The sequence below is a fragment of the Neolamprologus multifasciatus genome, chromosome 19 (genome assembly GCF_963576455.1).
Source record: "Neolamprologus multifasciatus chromosome 19, fNeoMul1.2, whole genome shotgun sequence".
Lineage (NCBI taxonomy): Eukaryota > Metazoa > Chordata > Actinopteri > Cichliformes > Cichlidae > Neolamprologus > Neolamprologus multifasciatus.
The window spans coordinates 13,103,953-13,128,013 of NC_140457.1; the positions used below are offsets into that span (position 1 = coordinate 13,103,953).

General features: G+C 40.7%; 1 protein-coding gene and 1 long non-coding RNA gene across 2 annotated transcripts; one reads left to right on the plus strand and one right to left on the minus strand.

Annotated features, from left to right (window-relative positions):
- Positions 1 to 318: 318 nt before the first annotated feature.
- Positions 319 to 2,111, minus strand: LOC146496157 (uncharacterized). The gene is made up of 2 exons (XR_014871104.1): positions 1,893 to 2,111; positions 319 to 739 (listed from the first exon to the last, which is right to left on the minus strand). It is a non-coding gene; the product is annotated as an uncharacterized LOC146496157 (long non-coding RNA).
- Positions 2,112 to 2,113: 2 nt separating this feature from the next.
- LOC146496158 (protein FAM163A-like) lies at positions 2,114 to 23,966 on the plus strand. The gene is made up of 5 exons (XM_085142863.1): positions 2,114 to 9,438; positions 10,137 to 10,190; positions 18,821 to 18,842; positions 18,952 to 19,066; positions 20,589 to 23,966. The coding sequence occupies exons 4-5, from the start codon at positions 18,974 to 18,976 to the stop codon at positions 20,958 to 20,960; spliced, it is 465 nt and encodes a 154-aa protein (XP_084998989.1). The 5' UTR covers positions 2,114 to 9,438; positions 10,137 to 10,190; positions 18,821 to 18,842; positions 18,952 to 18,973; the 3' UTR covers positions 20,961 to 23,966.
- Positions 23,967 to 24,061: the final 95 nt, after the last annotated feature.

Here is a 24,061-nt window from a genome sequence, read left to right on the forward strand (position 1 = left end):
CTTATGTGACTCATGTTAAATTTGAAAGGAGTTTTGATGTTCTGGGTGCAGTTTTCTTGGCATGCAGTCACATTAAATAACACAGATGGCACAGAGAGACGAGTAGTTGCTAGAATCAACTGCGTCACACACTGAGGTTATTTTAAAGTCAGAAATGTTTGCATGCCGGTGACTCAACGTGATGTCATTTCTACAACTTTAAATTATGTGAAAATTATACATTACTCACAGACTCTCTGCCCGAACCCTGAAGAAGAGGCTGCCGCAGGTGATTTTGTCTTGGTCTTGTGCTTGGAGATACTTTGCATTATTGAATGCAATTTAAAAAAAGAATTAAGCCAAGCTCAGTAGAGCATGTTAACAGAATTGACTAATATGCCTCATACTGTAGAAAAGCCTTCACCTGCTCTTCTTCAGGCTATGCAGAGGCAAATCCACGGCTCATACTCTTACTGCATTGGGAGTGTGTTTGACATCACCGTTATGCTGGAAAATAAAGCTTTGCCAATCAGATGCTTTCCAGATGGTATTACATGATGGATCAAATTTTGATGGTACTTCTCTGTGTTCATAATTGCATACATTTTGACAAAATCCCCAACACCACTGGCTGAAATATAGCCCCAAACCATGACACCAACCACTGTTGTACCTCTCCCCTGACCACCTCCTCACGTATTGACAATAAACCTCAAATTTGGATTAGTCGTTCTAGAAGACTTGTTGACCTTTTTCATACCTAGGGATGGGTATCGTTTAGGTTTTATCCGATACCGGTGCCAAACCGGTACTTTTGAAACGGTGCCGGTGCTTAAACGGTGCTCAAACCGGTGCTTAAAGAATGGAAAACACAAAAGTGGTCCAAAAACCTCTCATGTTCAGCTGTTTTTTTGTAAAAAGATAACAATGTTAGCCTTTTCTGCAGCTATGGGGCATATATGGTATCATTCTTGGCTGGAAGCAGTGCTTAAACAATGGAAAAAAACACAAACTTTGTCCAAAAACCTCTCATGTTTAACTGTTTTCCACTTTTTCTTTGGTCATTTTAGCCTTTTTGGCCAGGGTGAAGGGAGTATCTGCCATCAAACAAGAAGACAGCTGCATGTAGCTATGATGGTGTTTGCTGTTCACCTTACATGCATTAATGTAATAACGTGGTTAGCCTACTCAACGTAAATTACACACGAACAACATTAAGCTACTCACGCAGAGAAGAACGGCTGCTGCTGCCATCATCATCCGTCATCATTTCTGCTACACTGGCAGGGCTAGGGGCCAGGACTCTCCTCTTCGGGTTTTTGGGGGATGTTGCTAATTCCGGGTCCGATAACAGGCAACCCACAAGCAGTAGATGTGCTCGGTGTGAGGTCTCGCAGCAAGCTATCAAATACGGCGCATTTCTCGGCTTTAAAAAAAAACACTATGCGTCGCCAGGTGTTTCATCAGATTTGAGGTGTTACCTTCTTTGACAGTATCACAGTATCAGCTTAAAGCACTTGTTGCAGCTGCTGAGTTTGCATCTTTTGCTGTGAAGTACAGCCAGACTTTTGACCGCTTCGCCTTGGACATTTTTAATCTGTAGCTCTGCTCTAAAAGAACGTACGTACCTGGACCCGCCTACTATTCTCGGAAACTTAAAATGATTGGCTAGAATCTAAAGTGTATCATTCCATACCAGTTGGTGGCGGTAATGCACCTTTCAGTTGTTTGCCAACCGCCAATACAAATGTAAGGAAGAAGAAAGTGTATCACAGCTCAGGAAAAAAAGCACCGAAATAAAGCACCGAAATAAAGCACCGAAATGTGCGCTGCTTTTCGGTCTGGTTACTACCGTTTATGTCAGAACCGGTGCCATCATGGCACCGGATACCGGTACCCATCCCTATTCATACCTCAGCCTTTTCTCTGAATTTCCCCTTGTAAAGATGTTCTTCTTGGCAGCCACACTTCCACTGAGACCATTTCCGATGAGTCTTTAGTGAACAGTAGACGCATCAACTTAAAGGATCAGGATGCATCTCTCGGGTCCTGTTTCAGGTCTTGATTTGGATTGCTGGATTTCTTAAGGATATGACTTTTAGATACTGTTCCTCTGCTCCACTTCTGTACGCTACTTGTCCAATTTCCTAAGAATTTTTAAGAACACACTGCACTGCTGAGATATGCCAAGTTCACCTTGCTCGTGAAAAAATATTCTTTTATTCCTGTCAAACTATGTTATCTTTGGCATTTTTCATAAAGTTAGATAAAAAAGCTAATTATAAAATAACTGATGTGTTTTTACAAGAGGTTGCTAGTAAAGTGCTTAAAGATATAATTTAAAACTAGTTCTGTGCTAAATTGTCTCTTATGTTTCGTCACGACACTGCTTCATCCATGAGTTAGGTGCCGTTATAAGTTTGATTGATTCGTAGGGCAAACAAAAGAAAAAGGTTTTATTTTAAAAATGATGGAAGTACAGTCCTGATCAAAAGTTTAAGACCACTTGAAAAATGGCAAAAAAATTTATTTTGCATGGTTGGATCTTAACAAGGATCCAAGTAGAGCTTCAACGTGCAACAAGAAGAAATGGCAGTGCGACAAAACATTCTTTTGAGCATGCAATTTATTGAAAACAACACTTAAACTGAAACATGCTGTTTTAGAGCTGATCAAAAGTTTGAGACCACATGCCTCTAAAAGGCCCAATCTGTGCAAAAATATGGATTCGTTGTCGTTTTCTGTCAGGTAGTCACACTGTCACGACGTTCTGATGGCAAAGGCAAAAAAACTTTCCCTTTTTGAACGTGGTCGAGTTGTTGAACTGCATAAGCCAGGGCTCTCGCAGCGCGCCATCGCAGCTGAGGTGGGACGCACTAAGACAGTCATTTTGAATTTCTTAAATGATCCTGAGAGTCATGGAACGAAAAAGTCAAGTGGAAGACCCAAAAAAAATTCACCAGCACTGAGCTGGAGGATCCAATTGGTTGTCCGTCAAAACACTGGACGATCCTCGACCCAAATTAAGGCTGTTACTGGTGCCGACTGCAGCTCCGTAACCATCAGACAGCAACTGAGACTGAAGTTGGGCTTCAAAAACCAAAAATGTCTTCAAAGGCCTCGTCCCCTTGAACGCCACAGAACTGACCATTTGGACTTTTCAAGAGAGCACCAAACATGGGACATTGACGGGTGGAAGAAAGTTTTATTCTCTGATAAGAACAATTTAACCTTGATGGTCCTGATGGTTTCCAAGGTTACTGACATGACAAGCCACCTGAGATGTTTTCTACGTGCCACAGTGGTGTGGGGTGCTTTTTCCTTCAGTTGAACAATGGATCTTCAGGAGGTGCAGGGGTGTCAAACAGCCGCTGGCTATGTCCAGAAGTTGCAGAGAGCATCCCTCATGGCCCCCAGATTTGACCCATTTAGTCACTTTCTCACAGATTTGGATTATAATGCATATTGATACAAAATATAATCAACAAATCATAGATTATAATAGGGTGAGATAATAAAAACAACTGCTTCTTGGTAATACCACAAAATAAGGGGGGAAAAATAAAGCCTGGTTAAAATTTGATCAATGCTACCTGTGGGAAGGATCATGTTTCTACACTCCTTTTAATGGTACAATGTGGAATTAATTTGATCGTTCTGGATGTATGGCAGCAAATATGTTCTACTCTACAGCACCGCAGAGCATTGCTGGTGGTGACAAACAGATCTAATTAGCTTTGACTATATTGGTCTAAGCATTGCCTCAGTGGTAGATCAGCTGCATAAATCTCCTCTGTGGAGAATACAGGATATTAAGAACTGGCTACTTGTCCTACATAACACTAAATCCAAGATACTGCAGCTTTGAAGAGGAAAGGGAGGGGAGGAGGGAGGGAGGGCATTTTGAATTTGAACTAATAAGAACAAACGCTAGCTTCAGGAAAGCTTCAGTCCTGTCTGTACTGCTGCTACAGGCCTGCCTCTCCCAAACTGTGTGTACTATACCCAAAAACAACTTTAAGGTTGAAGGAGTTGAAAATCTAGTTTCACACTCTACTTACTCACCCTCCAGGATTTCACATAAACGTTTATTGATGCCTCAATCTGGTGAGCTCAGAGGCCACTGAAGGCACTTGAGTTTATTTAGGTGTAAAAAATAAAACACTTGTGAAGGCTATTTGGCCTTTGGAAGAGTGGTGCATGTAAGCACTCATTTAAAGTGGGTGCAAGGGAACCAGACTTTCGGCTTAACGTATTCACTGAGGTTGTCTCAGAGTCTGGTTCATGCAATGTTCCTGTTTTGTTATCCTGCTAGTAATGTACTATATATAAGAGCAGGTCTATTAAAAGTTAATCAGCTTGTGCTTTTACTCGCATAATTTAAACTGTAGCTATATTCTCCTCTTTGACATAAATGGGTTGTGGGACATCAGGGTTTTTTTTCTTTACTTGGCAAGTTTTCAGGCTTTGTCTGAAGTTTGAAGTGGTGTGTTTTTGATATGTTTTTATTTTAGAAAAGGTTCATTGTAATTTCTTGGTTATATATTGTGTTTTCTGTGTCTACAGATATGTTAGCGACTCTGGTTTGGATAGAGAGCACACTCCGGTTAGACAAATGACATTAAAGATTTCTTATTTGACTGTTCAGACTGAGGAGAGGGTAAAAAGTATCTGTTTTGGGACCACATATAGAAGTGGCCCACATCAGGACTAAGAAAAGACCAGATTCCATGTGATGTGTTTTGTTCACAGTTGTCGTGAAAAATAAATACAACAACAAAAAAAACCACATCTTAGCCTGCAGTGTAGCCTCTGAGACAAACAGCGCTTTGACTTAGACGCTACAAAGCCAGTCTGCTCACAGGAGCAGTGCTAACGTTCTGAGGATAATTTTTACCATGTGCACAGCTTAATTTGCTCTACCAGAATGCAAAAATGACCTAATTAGAAATCAAATCAAAATTCAATTGAGGTTTACAGGAAAGTGTTTTTGGGGGTCTGGAGAAGCTTCTCGGATGAGAGGTGAAACGTCTTCAAGCAACTTAAAGAAGTCCAGACACTTAAAGTGTCTTGTTTTGTTTTTTTGTAAATATTAAACTGATTAGCCAAAATAATCCCATTTTGAACATTCTGTACTTTATAACAAACTAATAGTTCAATCAAATAAACCTTTATTTGTCACATGCAAGTTTGCACCTGCAGTGAAATTGGACACTTACATATGGTTGCTGTCATATAATCACTGGGCACTTCATTGAGTACACCTTGTTAGTACTGGGTTGGTCCCTCTTTTGCCTTTAGAGCTTTCTTAATTCTTTTAAGGTGCTGGAAACATTCCTCACAGCTTTTGGTCCATATTGACATGGCAGCTGCACATCCAGCATGCGAATCTCCCATTCCACTACTTCCCAAATGTGCTCTATTGTATTGTGTTGAGATCTGGTGACTCTGGAGGCTATTTGGTTACACGGTTTCATGTGTAGGAAATCAGATTTGAGCTCTGTGACATGGTGTGTTAAAGAGCTGGGAGCAGCCAACAGGAGATGGGTGTACTGCGGTCAGCCGCAATACTCGGGTACGCTGTGGGACTTAAACGATGTTCAGCTGGTACTAAGGGACCCAAAATATGCCAAAGAAATATCTCACACGCCATTACATCACCACTAGCATTGTTTACACCACCAGTGTTTTTACACACCCGCCATCTAAATGTGTCACAATGACGCAACCTTCAGACAGATCAGACAAGCCAATGTTTTCCAGGCTTCTAGAGTCCAGTTTTGTTAAAGCCATTGAAACTGTAGCCTCAGTTTCCTGTAGCAGCACCCAGAGTGGTCCGCCATTGCTGTAGCTCATCTGCTCTAAGATTAGACTTGTTGTGCATTCATAGACACTCTTCTGCATACCTTGGTTGTTACAAATGATTATTTAAGCTACTGTTGCCTCCATTTCGGCTCAAAGCAGCCTGGCCATTCTTCTCTGACCCCTGACATAAACTGTTTTTTGGTTTTTTGTTTAAACCCTAGACATGGTTGTTTGGAAAAAATCCAGTAGATCAGCAGTTTCTGAAATATTCCGACCGGCTTGTCTTACACTAACAACCAAGTCCCTTAAATCCCCTTTCTTCCCCATTCTGGTGTCTTATTTTACACTCAAAGGAGTCACCCTATGCTTCTGCACCGGCTTCACTTTTCAGGCCAGGAAAATGTATAAAGTACTGCAAATTTAGACCAAAGTCTAGAGTCTCAGTGATACAAAGTAGGCAAACAAATGACAGCCATTCAATACTGCTCGCCTGGGTAAAAATGTATTTGTCTTTATCTTTAAATGCTACACAAATAAAGGATGACATTTCTAACAACTTGTTTCTAGACCAACCATGAAGCTGGGGTAAAATTTGCAGCGGAAACAAGGCATATGTGCAGCATCCAATCTGCTCATTCACTGCTAGTGTCTTTTGCTTTTGAGGAACTGGAGAAGTAGCCTTTCCTTGGTGTCTAACCATGGAGACCAGCAGCTTCCCAGTGCTTCTTTGGTTAAGAAAGTTCTAATTCAGCCTTTGGGCTATGTAACTGTGTCACAAGTTGTATTACCAGAAAATAAACTCAGCCGGCACTGTCAACAGTAGCTGGTGGTCCTGCTGAGAAAGGCTTTGCGACTTTGTCCCAGAGAGTTGTGCTCATGCTGTGCTCTCCTGTCAGAAGCCATTCTGTCTCATCCGCTCTCTGTCTCCATCTCCTAGACTGGGTACATACGCAAAGAGGAAGTGTATCGCAAATGCATGCAGACAAGCTTGCCCATGAATCAGAGACGAGTAGATTAGATTTGTTTAACGTGCGCACACGCACACACTCTCTTTCGATTTCACCCTGTGTAAACTTTCCACCGCTACACTCTGTGTCATTCCTGTTGTCATTCTAATTTCATAGGAGGACTCCTGCCAAGGCAGTAATGAACTCAAGTCATGAGGCAGAGGCCACGGCGAGCGGTTGTGAGCTGCGTGTGTGTAGCAGAGAGAAAATGAGAGAAGGTAAATGCAGGAAAAAATGGTGTTAAAGAGGGGGGCTGGCCAGGTTTATGCGCATGGCTTGTAGGCTTTGTGTTTATGTGTGTTTCTGTTTCCCGTGTATAGCACTGAGCTTGTTTTGAGTTAATCAGTGCAGTGGGGTGTATCATCTAAGCTGCTGTAATGTGTCGACTCCTTTATTCAATTTGAGCAGTAATCTCAGCGCTCCCCACTGGCCTGCCTTCATCAGCCCCCTGCTACAAAGCTAGCTTAACTTAGCCAGAGAGACACAGGGAAGCAGAGAAATGCTGAAGAGCCATTTTCTGGATCAAGATTATACTTAGACAAGTTTAGCCAGACTAAATCTCCTCATTATACTGCACACACAATTATTAGGCAAATTGTACTCCTCGGGATTAAATGTATTGTTGAATAAATGCAACGAGCTCGCTGTATCCAAAACTGAATATACACATGCGTAAGTATTAGGTGTTCAGTTATCAACATTAAAGCATCTGTGGAGTCGCTTTTTTCTCTCCATCTGTTTGTGATCAGATTTCACTGAAGCAGCAACCACAACCTTCCAAATGCTGTTTATAAAACCTTTGACCAAAAATCTATCGTGAGGTATTCCTTGGTCAATAATGATGCCTCAACCTATAAACATTCTCTCTCTCTCTTTTATGTACAATCCTGTTGAATATTTGCAGCAAAACATGGACTATCCACCGAGCATGCCTAAATAATTCAGCTATTTCAAGGGCTACATCTATATGAAAGACTTATTTTTATTTATTTATTTTTTACATTTTCTGACTTTTCAGTGTGAATTAAATTTATTTTCCATATGGAAACATGCCAAAGCTCTTTAGTAGCTATAGAAACTTTAATAGGATTTCAAAAATAACATAAAGAAAATACAGATTTTAATAAAATTAGATTAGGGGCGACAAATTATGCAGTGCTGGTGGAACAAGGCTAACATCATGTTGTAAAAAGGTCACTCAGAGAGCATGACTCTCTATGAAACACTGATGAGAAGAGTGTTCACTGCTTTGTTAAACACTGCGTGAGCCAATAGTTTAGAATAACATATTTGTGGATCTAACCTCCTATCGTACGTCTTTTAAAAGATTTTTTAGATCTCTCTGCGCAGGTGTTAAGACTAGAATACTCAAGGCAGAACACTTTCCAAATATTTGTGCACACAGTGCATGCTATGTGGATATTACTGTCATGATGGACATTGTTTGCTCAAGTCATTTGAGAGAGTTGTCTGCAGCTGCTTGAGGGACTTAAAAGGATGACGATGAAATTTATGGAACAGTCCTTTAGCTGCGTATCACCCTGCCCTCTGTTTTGCTTATAGTCGACTTCAGCACCAAGGACAGCACAAATAGTGGCTCGAGGTTTTTTAGTAGCTGTTTTGTGTAGCCTGTAACCTACTTGTTGCATTTTGTAGTCCTTAACCAGAGAGGAAAGTAAAAGTGGAGCACGGAAGCAAGGCCACCGCTCACCCTTGAGTATGACCTCTATATTTGCTATATAGTTGCTGCACATTAATCAGATCCAGGGGCAGCTTCAATTCTTAATTTGTGTGTGTGTGTGTGTGTGTGTGTGTGTGTGTGTGTGTGTGTGTGTGTGTGTCACTCAGCCTTTTAACCTCTTCTTTCCCCACAACTTTTCTTTTTTTACTGGGGAGATTTTCCTGTCAAAATATCTCAAATCCTGTGTAGACATAATATGGCAGGTTGGTTTTCTGGATTCTTTCAAGCTTACGACTTACTGAGACAAGTGGCATGACATGTTTTGGATGTCCTTTGGATTCCGCAGAGTCCGTGTGTACCTCTCCCACTGCAGCCGAGCATATCATGCACCCGTTTTACGCTTTCATGTCATACTGGTGACGACCCTCTGCCCCCCCTGCCCCCCACCACTACCATCACCACCCCTTCCATCGTCCTGTAAAATGATATCACACGGTACAGCTGACACCGTTTCACTCTTCCCACTGTTCTTTCTACCCCGCCCCACCGGGCACGGCGGTAGAAGGTGCCGAAACGCCCCCAGAGAACCTCGCTGAAAACGCGGCCATGCCGAGCGGTGACACTCTGCAGCCGGACTACCGCCTGGTCTCATCCGTCTTTAGCGCTTCACAGAGCGGTCGGATGCCATGAGAATTCCCACAGGCCCTCACTGGCTCCATGCTGTGAGTAAAACCGTGGTCAAGAGGGGATAACCAACGGCGGATAATGACGTGATGATTCCGGTTGTAGAGCCAGCACAGGGGGGCTCCGGGCACCTTTAATGACCGGTGCTGGAGAGGAAATCACTGGACTTTATTGTCTGTGGAGCCGCGTAACACCGGACCGACAGCGGTGCAAATAAGAAGAAGGGAAGAAAAGAAAAGAAACGTCTCTCTAACAGGTTGCTGAGACATTCAGTCCGAAAAGGTAGGGCATCCTGGATTTACAGTCATCCGCGCGACACTTAACAGCTGTGCGCATTAATTTATCTGCTTAATTGAGTAAAACGAGGCTAATCAGTGATGTAACAGCTGTTAAATTGACCTCCAGCCGCCAATTCGGTTAAAGCATTAGATGTGTTTATATCGCAAAAGTAAGGATTTTCAATTTTATTTCGCCCCCAAAAAAAGAAAAAAGAAAAATCGCCTCTACTGTAGTAGTAGTTTAGACGTTACTTGAAATGATGTGGACAGTAAGGTGAGTAAAATCGATTTTTATTTTTAGAGGGTTTAACATCTATCTCACAGCTCTTTCTAGTAATTTTGCGTACAGTTGTCTGATTGCATTGGACTAGGATGAAAAAGATCTCAGAGGTTATTGTGGCGTGAATGACCAGAAAATGTGCTTTAATTTCCACGATTATGACAACTTCCATATGTCTTATGAGGTAATATGAGCACTGACAGGGGGCAAAATGTGTCATTGATTGGGTGAGCAATTAATGATGTGAAAATTGATGGATGAGTGGATTTTTGATGGGAATGCAGACAGACCCATCCCCACTTTGAGACAAACTCGTTCATTTACTGTAGCCGCAGTGCTGACCACATCACTGCTGGGGCCCTGAGGCATCTCTTGAAATCATTGTTATAACTGATGTCAGGTCTTTTTTGGGGGTTTTCCAGGGGGGATTTGCAGCACAGCAGAGAATGCTCTACCCCAGATGCTGACTTCTAAAGGTAAGGGTGCTTTTGGTACAGCTATGTCTCTGGAACTGTTTGTTACAGGAAGCCAGCACTGTAAACCTTTGGCCACAAGTTCATGCTGTGCCTCTGATCTCTATTCTGAACCTCTGGGCAAGCTGTGCAAAGGAAAGTTGTGTTTCTGCTCTTGCTGTGGATCTTCAATTCGGATCTCAAGAGTGTACTTGGATTTCTGTATAACCTCCTTTTTTTGGCATACTCTGAAAGAAATTCATCCCCAGAACCCCTGAGATGCATTCAGTCATAAGTAATACAAAAAATAATTGACAATGAGGTAATTAGGACATGCGGTAACTGCATCAAACGCAACAGGAGACCTGATTAAGTTCATGTGCCGTCAGTCATAAGGAAAAATGCTCATTTTCTGAGTATTTCATAATGAAATCTAGCACACACACACACTCACACACACACCACCTTCCTCCCTCTGGCTGCCTTTGTTCCCTTCTGCACCCTTCTGATAGTGGGTGTTTCTGTCTTAGATGTGGATGTGTTCCTCTCCTCACACGCTGAGATGAGTGCTTTCAGAGGCAGACAAGGCAGAAAAGTCCCCGATTTTACTACCTGGCTAAATTGTCCTGTGATGGAAAAATATTGTTAAAGGAATGATACCTGAATAATTGAAGCCCCGGGGCTTTAAAATTGCAAGGACCTGCTGTGATTTGCGGCGCAAAGTTGAAGGCCACCTCAACGAAATATTCATATCATTATTTAAGAGTGGGTATATCATTCAGCCACTCAGGCACTGCCACCTTCTCCTGCTTCCCTACTCTCCCCGTTTGATCCCTCCCCGCTTTCCTTCTCTCTTTTGTCCTTTCTCCATTTGTAAACTCATCTCTTTATTTATAAAAAATTAACCACATGCTAACCCTTATCCATATCTTTTAGCTCTTATTAAATAAGAACTTAAAAGGCATATATTGAAAATCTTGCATACCGCCTTTCTGACATAGTAGTAGCTTTAGTAGTTTTTCAATGATATGTATATAAGTTTTGAGCAGTTAGACATCTATTCATCCATCTTCTGATGCTGGATGCATCTCCGGCTCATCTGGAAGGACATCAAGGCGTTCCCAATCCAGTCGAGAGATATAATCTCTACATCATGTCCTGGGTTTGCCCCTGGGCTTCCTTCCAGTAAGACATGCCCGAAGCACCTCACTTGGGAGGGACCAAAGAAATGTCCTGGACAGATGCCCAAACCACCACATCTGGCTCCTTTTGATGTTGAATAGTTGCAGCTCTTTGCTTTCAGGCTCAGCTCTTTGTTCACCGCAAGAGAGTGACATAGTATTCATTCTTTCATGAAAAAGACCCCCTGATACTTAAACTCATCTAATTTGGGCAGTGCTACCCATGAACTAGCCTAACATTCAAGTCTCTCCTTTCAATGATGCATAATATTAACAGTCTGCCAGCAACACGTCAGGTGTTTATGATTTGGTACATAGCCTAATCATTTAGTTTTGGTATTAAACTGGTTATAAAGGATCATATAATTGCACTGTTATTGGTGGTATTGTGACATTCTTAGTCTGTGACACTTTAGACAAGTAAAAGTGGTTTTAAATTAGGCTTGTTGCCAACATTTATGCATGTGTCTGGTTCATTATGCATTAATTACATTGTGGTCATGTCTTGGTGTTGTGCATGCAGTGCCAGTAACAACAGACACGAATAAAACGCTGTCAGGTTTTTCCTTCTTTGTACATTCCCTCATGATATTTTCTGCTGTCTCCTTCCAGGAATTTGCTAAATCTGTGAGTCCTTATATTGAGGCTATAAGTATTAATCTTTCACTAATCCACTCAAACAAGCAACCATAAATGGATAGGAGAAATGGACAGTAGTGGACAGATCGCGATAGTTGTGTAGTAACATTTCTAGGGAAGTGCACTTCGAGTTTTAGCATACGTTTTGTGCTCACGCCCACTCTACCCCTCCCTGCACCTCGTTCTTCCTCTTAAAAGGGAGTTTTTCCTTCCCACTGTGGCCTACTGCTTGGCTACAAGGGGTTGTGTGATTGTTGGGCTTTCTATCTAATATTGCAGGGTCTTTACCTTACCACATAAAGCAATTGAAATGATGTATACAGTAAGGTGCTGTTGTGATTTGGAACTATATAAATAGACTGAATTGAATTGAACGAATTAAATTTCCTCCCCATTTCCAGCCTTTGCTGCAAACCTAAGCTAATTTTCCTTTTAGCTTCAGATTGACTGAACAGATACGGGATCACTTTTCATCTAATGATCTGCTGTCATCCACTGCTTTACCGTATAGCAGAGAGTTTTCTAATTAAAGTTTCCTGTCATAGCTTCTCTAATTTCCACAGTTCACTCAGGCATCACATGGGAGAAGAACCTCCCAGCTTCACAACACTAATCATCACCACATCGTCCCACGTGAAAGTTCTGAGGGAAGCGGTGTTTTTACCTCTTCAGCATTCGATCAGGGGTGTTTTTGGTTGTGGGTGTGTGCGTGTTCATTTGCATGTAGCTGTATGCGAGGATCGTTTCATTTCCCGCAGAGAAAACGAATTAAAATATGACACCTCTCTCTTCTGCCTCTCATCTCGTGCTTTTCACTGTGTTAAGAGATGGCAAAACTGCTAAATATAGTTCTGCAAGTGGAGTGTGAAACCTCTTCACTTCTCTCAGCGTTTCTAACATTGCGGAGGTCGAAATGAGAGGATTTTGTGGTAGCTTGAACAAAGGTTTAATCATCTTTCTAATGAACTCTTCATGTGCATGTTGTATGTGAACGAAAAAGAGAGGGAGAGGAGAAAAAAGCAGAAGAAGAAGAAGAAGAGTCACTTTTCTGATCTGTGTTACAGCAAGGCTAATGTGATTTTTAAGTAATACTAATAATAAAGTATATGCTAGAGACGAATATAACATCAGGGTAAATATGGTGTAATGCAGTATAACAGATTTAGTTTTTCTTAGCATGTGTATTTGTGTTAAAGTTGATGATTTATTATCTTTGCATGCAAGAATTCCCGTTTTCGTGGTCTTTAATGGCTTTTCACAAGTAGAGAAGAAGAGGAGGCCAGTCGGAGACCAATCAATGCCTTGTATTTTCTATGAGGAAGGTTCCCAACCTGCGATTGTTGAATTTATCTGCTGCATTAACCCAGACTCCAAAATTCAGACAGTTGAGTCAACTTGCTGGCTGTTTCCATACAGATGCATTCGCTCGAAAGAATAACTTCCCAAAGGATCAATAAAGTTGTGGTATTGTGGTTGAATTTTTCTTTCTGAGTTGTTTTCTTTCAAAGTCAGCAATCTGATAAAGATTTTTTTTTTATTTATGCACACAGACTTTTTGAGACTCGGATGTTCAATAAAGTCATCTCTCTATGTTCTTTCTGATTAATCAATTAATCAAATCGTCTACAAAAATGTCAGAGAATTCCCAGAAGATGGCAGAAATATCAGAAAACCACCAAGGACAAATTCTTGATGCCTAAGATCATTCATAATAAATGAAATCTAACAGTGTGTCCAATACAAAGCAAAAAGCATGACCTGATTTAAATATTTCTCCTTGTGCACCTCTGAACCCTTCCAGCACTGCTGCTATGTTTAGATCATTAATTGGAAGTCCTGTTTTTACCTGTTGTATGTGCCTATTTGCGGCAGCACTATGAACCTCAAATCAAACACAAACTTCTCTTTAAAACTCTGCCAACCTGTGAGCCAAGAATCATCACTGCTGATGAGAAGCAGGTGGTCGCCACAGTGAATTCTCTGCCTGTCCCTAGCATCTCCCACTGTCACACCAACCTACTCCGTGTCCTCCTTCACTTCTACACTTTGTGTCAGTCCCACCATCTCCAAACCATATCTCATAGCATGTCTCCGTACTGTTTTGTAAACCTTCCCTTTCACTCTTGCTGTTATCCCTCTGTCACAAATCATCCCTGACACTCATCTCCACACACTCCACTGTGCTTTCACTCTCTCACTCTCACTCCCCAGATATTTAAGCTCATCAACCTTCTCTACATCTACTGCTTGCAGATTCAGTCTTCCACCTGTCTCCCTCTCAATCACACACATAATCTTTCATGCTTCTTCCGACTTTCAGTCCTCTTCTCTCCGGTGCATATCGTCACCTCCCCAGGTTCTCCTCCACCTGCTCTCTTCTCTCAGTACAAATTAATCGACAGTGAAAATAATAATGAGCTGAAGCCAAAATTGAATTTTTGCCCAACCCTGCTAGACGCTCAGTGTTTTGAGTCAAGAGTGACAATGTTGCTGACTGCTTAAGAGCCTCCCTGTCTCTCATTTGCACATATACTTTACATCATTTCTTGGCAACTCTCAAAATCCCTGCAAATCTCAGGGATTTACATTTCCTTCAGCGGTGCTTTTTGTACAGTGAGGAAGTGGATCCTTTCTTTCTGTGATTGAAGCTGACTTGACAGATACAGTCTGTATAACTAGAGTGTACAGGTCACCTGGGACTGGTACACATAATGACTTTATGTAGCTTCTGTGTTGTGGAAATCAGATGCCTGTTGGCTCCTCTGAGACAGCTTCATCCCCCTTCTTCAGTGTCACTTGTCCAAGTCAGCCACTGACAGGATTGTAGCAGATCCTTCTTTCAGACCACAGTTAAATCTAAGGGTTTTGTGTGGTATTATGAGTGTGTGTGTGTGCTTCCCAGCTAAATCAGACAGCTCTGAACCCACTGGGAGTCATACATGAATTGTGTTGGATAAGATGACAGCATTAAAGTTGAGTCTTCCAACCTCTGTCACTTGGCATGTTTGTCTCTCCAGTCTACTGGAAACTCTCTAATCTGAGGCTTTACCTCAGCGCTCCCTCTCTAGCATAATTTGGTCGCGTGTTAGTCAAAGTGACTTATTTTTCTTTCTAGAAAGATTCCATTGCTGCGCCTTTGTTGATATATTTCAGAGAAGGTTATGAATTTTGCATGCATGTGCCACAGTAGTTGCACACAGGTCTTAAATTTAAGTCGATAGCCTGAGCCCGGAATGATGTATGGCATGTTGGAAAAAGTAGGATATTCTTCAAAGAGTAAATGAGAGACAAAGAGAATGAAGAAAAGATAAGATGCACAAAGAGGAGTAAGGAGACGTGAGATTGTGAGCTAGACGGGGAGGGGATGGAGAAATGGGGAGCAAAAGAGACTTCACATCGCTTTTAACGACATTATCGCGGTCTGTGGTGTATATAATTTAGTACGATGACGCAATGGAAGATACTGCAGAAGTGAGCTCTCTGAGAGGGAGGCTCACATACTCATTTCAGGCCGCACACATACTGAAAGAGATGTAGTGCTTTATGTGATTGTACTATCCATTTAAAATAGAGATTCAAGTTTATTCATTGTTCAGGGTCATTAACCTCATTAATGATACATCGGACAAATAAAGGGACAGAGCAGTAAAACCTCTCGCTGGCAGCTGACCAAGCCACCCAATTATGAACTGTTCTTTTTATTTAGCCTTCCTACTGAGATTTACCAGATGTCAAAATATCAAATCCCAGAACAGTTAAATCTATTAATTAGTCAATGAAATGTAAATTAACTGCAAATTACTGCTTTAGAAAGCTCACAGCTTTCACAAACGTGCATTAATATAAAGGGAAGTTGGGTTTTTTTGTTTGTTTGAATCCATTTAATTGGCATAATTAAATGCTGTTACTCCAGTGAGAAATATCTGGATGTTTTAGTTAATCAAGTTGAACGGTAGATAAATAGAGTCTTCTGGTGTTGTAATTACTATAATGGCAGTGCCTAAAATGAATATTTCTGCCCGAACGCAGCCATGCAAATTTGTCTAAATTAATGTCAAAATCATGAAATTTAAAAGCTGATATAAGAGGTCACTCTCTGAGCGGATTAATTTGGGTATTCTGTGCCGTGCTTGTTTGTTTATTTAGTATTTTGATGTCACTGCCAGTAAAATGAAATTAAGACATACACACACACACACGGGGTTCTTTATCGCCCGCACGCAGCTAATTTAGTGCTTTCTCTCAGACAGGCTTGTTTAGAAGCAGATCTTTTTGAGGCGAGACAGTAAATTTGCTGTGCGCTTTGGAGATAAATATACGTGCATCTGCATTGATTTCTTTCTTTTCTTTTATTTCTTTACACTACTTTGGTTCTTTTGTGTCTCAGTGTCAATCAGATCTGTTTGCTTAAGGTGATTTACCTGCAAAGCAAAGAAAAGGGGAGAGGAATTGGGTTCATGTGACAGTATGCCCTGATAATATCCAGGAGATTTCATGGTGGCAGCTATCAGCGCAGCAGTGAGAGGTGATTTTGAAGCTGTCACAGTTAAAAAAAGGACAAGCGACATATCGCTTGAACGTATTATTATTATGCTGAAACTGTGCTGCACATACTTGTATGAAATGCCACACATATTATTAGTATGCAGAGAATGTGCTGCTGCATTCAGCAGATTAATTCAACCACACATTGAGTGTTATTTTTCAATTCAAAACAGCTCCCAGTTGTTTTAAGTATTCTGGAGTGAGCGTGATTCATTCCTTTGTATGCCTATTTATGGGTTATATAGAAAGAACAGGTTCTTTGTCATGAAACAGCGGCTGTAATACAAACCCACCAGCCACTTCATTAGGTACATGTGGCTTTACTCCTTTATGCATTTAGAACTGACTTCAATTCTTCATGGCATAGATTCAACTGGATGCTGGAAACATTCTTCAGAGGCTTTGGTTATTTTTGACGTGATAGCATTATTATTATCGTGATATCAATCTTCCATTCCACCCCATCCCAAAGTTACTCTATTGAACTGAAATCTGGTGACTGTGGAGGCTATTTGAGAGCAGTGAACTTACTGTCATTTTCAAGAAAGTAGTTTGAGATAATTTGAGCTTTGTGACATGGCGTGCTATCCTGCTGGAAGCAACCATCAGAGGATGGGTACACTGTGGTCATACTAGGATGGACATAGTCAGGGACAACACTTGTGTATGGAGTGGTGTTTAAACAATGCTTGACTGGCACTAAGGGCCCCAAAGACTTCCAACCTTTTACATCACAAGCAGCAGCTGGAACTGTTGATACAAGGTGGGACAGAGTCGTGCTTTCATGTTGTTTATACGAAGTTCTCAACCTATTATTCTAATTACTTACAGAAATCAGCAGAGCAGGTAACATTTTCCACTGTTTTATTGGCTAATTTTGGTGAGCCAATGTGAATTGTAGCCTTAGTTTCCTGTTCTTTAGATAGCAGGAGTGGCAGGGGGTGTGGTCTACTGCTGCTACAACAGAAGACCATGCACACTGCTTCAAGGATTTGATGTGTTATCCATTCACAGATACTCATTTGCATACCTTTGTTGTTATAAATGTACTTTTCTAAGTTGCCGTCCTATCAACATGAAGCAGTCTGGCCATTCTCCTCTGAGCTCTGAAATCAACTAAGCACTTCTTCAGACTTGAGCTGCAATGCATTGGGCTGCTCCCACGTGAGTGGCTGATTTGTATTAACAAGCAGCTTAAAATGTGGCCTGGGGGTGTATTTTATAAACTACTTTTAGACATTTTAGGCAACCACGTGTGTTATTTAATTTTTAAAAGCCACACATTATATAACTACACTGTATTTATGGGCTAAACAGTTGCTTGGTTGAATATAAATTACATAATTACAGAATCATAGAAATTATCAGCGGCATAGCACAACAGCTGCTATGTAGCGTTTCTCATGCTAAACATTTCCTCCTGACAGAAGCCTCTTTTTCTACCTGCAGGAGTTCCAAAGAGAGGTGATTTTGAGAGTAACAGTCCTCAGGCCTGCTATGGTTTCCTACCTCCTTACATTCTCCCGCTGTCTTCTTATGTGTGTGTTCGGTTGGTTTGTTGGAATTCAGATCTGACGGTGCCTTCAAAAGATTATTTTTGCTCTGAGCACTTAACCTCTGAAAATTATAAAAACAAAAAAAACATTAGCCCGGAGGCTATAGACTGCAGATGGGTTACAAATGAAAGAAATAGTTCAGTATTGCAGTTCAGCATTCCTCTCATGTTAGTTCACTGAGTGTTGAGCAGAAGCTGGGAGGGGATGAGCTCAGCATTAAGACAGCATGCAGTGCTAAACAGCTACCCTTCACGTGCCAATGTTTAAAAATACAACTACTTTCTTGTTTTATCCCTAATAAGCAAATGTCAAAATTAGAATTTGTGATATCCTATTTATGCACAGTACCCTGCAAAAATATGGTGATATTCAATTGCAGCTCAGCAAAAATATGACAAAAAAAATCTCACTATTTGAACCCAATAACGATGTAAGTAGACCTAGTTTGGGGTATGGACAGACTTCTGGCAAATACAGTTTGTAAAGAGTAAATAGTCTTATAAATGTTTCCTGTTCTCTGCACAAATACACCAGAGTTTGCCATTTGATTCAATCAGAAACAGAATCGTTTGAATCATATTTGCTCGAAGCAAAGCAGCTTCGCTTTTTTACATCATGAAAACAGAAGGACTTTTATTTTGGAAGAATGGCATTTGTGCATTTTTATCAGTTGCAATTGTATAATAATGGCATATAAATACACTAATCCAGCCTATTTTGGTTATTTTTTCAGGCATTAGAAACCTTTGCTGGACGTAAGTATGCTAAATATTCTGCAGAAGTTATTCTAACATTACTGAAATCCAAATGTAATTCTTGACGCATTTTTCGCCTCTTTTCTGTCTTTGTTGATTTTGTGTGAAGGGTTTGATGGAGAGCTGGTCGGATGTCAGCGGGAACTATTGTCATAACCGGAGGAATACTTGCCGGAGTGATACTGCTGTGCATTGTAGCAGTTCTCTGTTACTGTAGACTCCAGGTATTACTGTGCACGTTCATGTTTCTTGGTCTTTTAGGCAGTTTGCTGTTCACCCAAAAGCTCTTTTTACATTACTGATGTTTACTGGTTTAACAAACTCAACTAACTAATCTAGTTTGTGACCGTGTGCAATGAACTTGCAGTCTTATTGTCTTTGAAATACTTGCTTCAAAGATGGGCACCACTCGCACTCAGCTAGCATCTTAAAAGCGAGTGAAAAAATGGGAAATTGACACAGTCTGCTATTAGTCTGCAATTAAGTAGCGTCAAGTTGGCAGTTACTTGGTATCTGTTTGACATAATACTGTGATAAATTAGTGCAAATCTGTTGCCATCTACATGCACAGTAATTCACACTAATTGGGATTTTGCATTAACTTACAATCAGAGTCCAGACTGAACTTCTCAGGCTTGAAACAGAAAGGTTTCCACAGATAGTGTTGTAGTTGCTCCAGGATTTTAATTTACTAGCAAAATATCACAGACACTAGCCACTTGCTTTTATTAATAAATATAACCACAAGGCAGAGCTGGTTGCCAAACAAACAAGTTGGTAACCAGCTGGGTGAAGTCCCCTTATCCAAAGAGACCCATTGCAGACTAGTTGCACTTGTTGCCACATATTGATTTAGCTGATTGCAATCTGTGTGCGTTTAAAAATTAAGACTCGGGGTTCCAGTGACATACATAAAATTCATTTCAATGCAATTTTATTCACATAGTGCCAATTTAAAGCAACAGTCAGTCAGTAAGGTAAAGACAGACAATTATACAGTAAAAAAACAAGAAATTTAAATCACCAGACAACCAACCAAGTTGGCAGACTTCAAAAAGTAGTAACAGGGATGAGTACTCAGCTGTCTGACCGTCCAGGACATTGTCCATGTCCACAACAGAGTATAATCTAGGCTTCAGTCAGATTGCAATAGTTAAAATAGAAACAATCAAACAAATAAGCAAAAGTGGTTGCTGTGAGATTGAGGTTGTCGAACGCTCAATCTGGAGGCGACCTACTTCCAATCGTTCCCTAAATTTGCCAACAATTCACTTCAGTCACCAGGCAACTCAATGATGTTGCAGTCCTATTTTTAATCTAGTGAGACTGAGCCATAACCCAGTCTAATTGTCTGCCACCTTAACATGGTTTTCCACATTCTGTCTCATTTATGTACCAAGTTAGTACCAAGTCACAGCTGGATCTGGTTACAATAAAAGCAGATGTGGTGGCCAGAGCAGTCAGTGGTTCAACATTTGCACAAAGCACAGTGCAGACTGCCCTTCCAAAGCCTAGTGACAGCTGGCTGAGTACACTGTCAGTCTTTTCACCTACCTCTGAAAAAAAATACTTAATTCCCACCATGTTAAACTGAATTTTGTTTGTCACTGTTCATATTTTGATTTTGATATCACAACTTTATTTTGATGTCATAAAGCAATTAGAATCACAGAATGTTTAAGAAGACATCCAAACCCTTGTTCTTCTTGCTCACACCCTGGTGCCTTCTTTGTCATCCTCCTGCAGTATTACTGCTGTAAGAAAAATGATTCTGAGGTGGACGTGGCCTCCATGGCAGGACCGGATCCTCTCTCTCACTTTCCATGCAACGCCTGCAACGCCCTCGCCATGGACGGCACTGCCATCACCCCCGTCTCTCTGGATCAGCTGGATTCGGGTTCTCACCACTGCCCCAGCTGTTCACCGTACACCCTGCGCTCGGGACTCACAGACGACATGCGTAACGGAGGGGAGCGTCTCGGCTTCCATACTTACTACGAGAACCCGTCTGTATCTCTTCCTCTGTCGGTTCACCCTCAGAGCTCCTCCCCTCTGAGCTACTGCAGTCCCTCGGACACGTTTCCTCCCCCGCCGCGCTCCTACAGCACTGACGTCTGACCTTTGCTTCACTGTACAGGCACACACACACACCTACAGCGTCTAGCAAATGCCCTTTTGTTTGAGACTAACTTCAGGTAATTGATTAGAGGACAGCACAATTATACACACACATGCCCATATTACTGTACATGCTCACATAATTTCAAGGGAAGTGACCCATAAACTAAGCCTACTGATAGAGCCCCATGGTGGGCGACAAATCTGGGCATGATCTGCAGCAGGGAAATATTACATAAAATTGGCCACATTACTCTTTAAAAAACTCATATTTTAATATTAGTACAACTTTTACTTAAACAAAAGCTATAAAATGTATAAGTACCATTACAGTTAGCATCTCATTGAGCCAGGTCACACATGATAGTGTTTTTAGTAAATGGCTCAAAGGTTGGAGCTAGTCTACACTCTATAAATGCATCTGGGGCAATGAAGTCATTTGGGTTACATATGATCAGGGACACATAACAAAGCTTTTAGTACAGAGTAAGCTCAGACAGTCCCCAGGCAGAAAAACAGGTGAGGTTTTTGGGCGTTAAAGTCATTAAAAAATTGTGACATATAGAATTTGTTTTTTAATTTCTATGAAGTTTTGTGAATGTAATTATGTAATTTATGGAGAAAAAATGTATTCAGTTAGACAAGAAAAGGCTTAGCACTAAATTACAAACATGTTTTATTAAACTCAGTGGAACAACAGTAAGGACATTATTTGCAAATTCTGCAATTATAAGTCATTCGGCAGTTATTTATGACTCAGGACATCAGTTGCATTAGATTAGATGAACACAGAGTTTATGATCTCATGTTCAGCTCATTCTCTGGCAAATGCATCCTGGATGCAGGGATCTAGTAAAAACCACCATTTTTCCGGCAGTAGACAAATGTCAGCCTAATCTGAAGAATGACAAAGTTACATAAACACACCTAGATATAGTGCTGCATTTATCATTCACTCTCGGTGTGATTAAGATTAACCACATAAATACCTTTCTGTTACGTGTGAGCACTTTGAATTTATTTTTAGCAGCATTTTCCACTCAATGAATCAAAAGTGACTGCTGATGACGAGGAGACAGAGCTGAGACACATGAAGAAGGCATGCACAACCCCATATTTGAGCATCACTTCAGTTATTCTTATTCTTTTCTCCAGTTTCTCCCTTTTTCCCTGTGTCACAAAGGGTTAATGGTAGTGTGAACCTCTTACCACTGCAGCTTACACTACATGAGGGCTAACAGCTATATTAACTACTAATGGAGCTTAACTGTTTTTATCCAGAAGAAAGACCTGACGAGCGAAGAAGGAACTACAACTTTTTAAGCCTTTTTTTGTTCTTCTTGCAGATTACCAGAAAGTCTGTGAGAAAAGTGTCAGTTTAGTCTGTTTCTGTTTTCACTTCTGACATGAAATTGCCATGAAACTGAAGAGAGTTTGTTCCGCAGTGTCTTCCATAGAAGCTGATGTATTTACCTTTTCTGTGCTTACAGATTGTGACGTGTGAAAGCAGATTATTAGACGTGCAATAAGCAGAAAAGAGAGATGCTGTACCATATTTAAATGATCTTAAAGCTTAGGTTTTATATCTATATATGAGCCATCATATCTGCTACAGTACAGTAATAAGATGCAGTGTTATTGCAGTATATGCCTGAATCTATATATTTTTTAAGGAGTATTGTCATTTTTTTGTGAGGGATGTTTGGGTTTAGACGTATTTCAGTACTTTTCCCTTCAGTTTTGGTTTCTTTCTGTGTTCCTGTGCACTCCTGACAGCTGCAGAGGAACACAACTGTGGAAATGGCAACTCAGTTTAAACATAAATTGTGCTGGAGGTGTGAAAAACACAGGAAAATGTGTGAAACAGTGATGTTGAGTATTATTGACCATAGGCTATTATTTAAGATCTAAACTATCTTATTCACTCTAATGTCACATTGTTTTCACTGAGCTGTAAGCTTCATTATATTTCCTTATTTTCTTGATCTTACAGTCTCTCGTTCAGACGTACGTCCTAAATTTTATGCAGTACTGTGGAAAAGTCTTGAGCCACATGTCATTTCTTTATAGGAAAATGGGAAATGGGTGCAGGGATGTCATGAAACATACACCGACATACACAGAAATACAGTTTATAAGGCAAAGAAAAAAGTTTGTAAAATTCTAGCAAGCCCAAAAGTGAATTTTTGGGAATGACCATTTTTACTCTTCAACACACCCTGAATGCTCTTAGTCAGCTTTCTTGTAATTTCTTTGAGTCTTCAGGAATAGTTCTCCAGGCTTCTTGAAGAACATTCAAAGCTCTTCTTTGGATGTTGGCTGTTTTTTTATTTCATTCTCTGTAGGTATGATCCGTTATAGTAATAGCAGTAAGTCCAGGCTCTCGGTAGTCCAACCCATGACTGATGACTATAGGGTACTTTTCAGCGTTCATAATTCCATCAACTTTAACAAAATCCCCAACACCGTTCACTGAAATACAGCCCGAAACCATGACAGACCCTTGCTGTCTTTTACAGATCACTGTAGAAACTCCTGATGACCTGTTTCTGCTGATTTTCAGTCCAGTTCTTGTGTAATTTAGCATATCTCACCCTTTTCTGCCTGTTTGCCTTCCTTTAAAATGACTGTTCATCTGCTATTGAACTGCTACTTCTTCTTTTTGTCCTCCTCTTGTCCTCTTTCCTCTCATTTCTCAAAGACACACTGCACATCATGCTGAGATATGCAGTTTTCAGGAAGTAGCCCTTTGGTAATCACCTTGTTTGTGCACAAATAGTATTTTAAGCCAGTCAAACTACCTTTGGCATTTTTTGTAGTTTCAATAAAATACATGAGAAAATAAATTTTTATGTTTTTGCAGCAGACTTCTAATAACAAAGTGCCTAAAGATACAATTTGATAATTGGTTCTTTGCTAATTTGTCTGGTGCGTATAGACATGACACTGGTTCATTACTTGGGTTAGGTGCCTTTTTTATGCTTGTTTAATTCATAGGTCAGTGTTTTCAGTGAAAAACATTCCTCTGAAAATGATCCGGCGCAGGGAGTGGACTATTGCTCAAAACTTGTTTAAAAATACCAACAAGTCTGCCTCCTTAG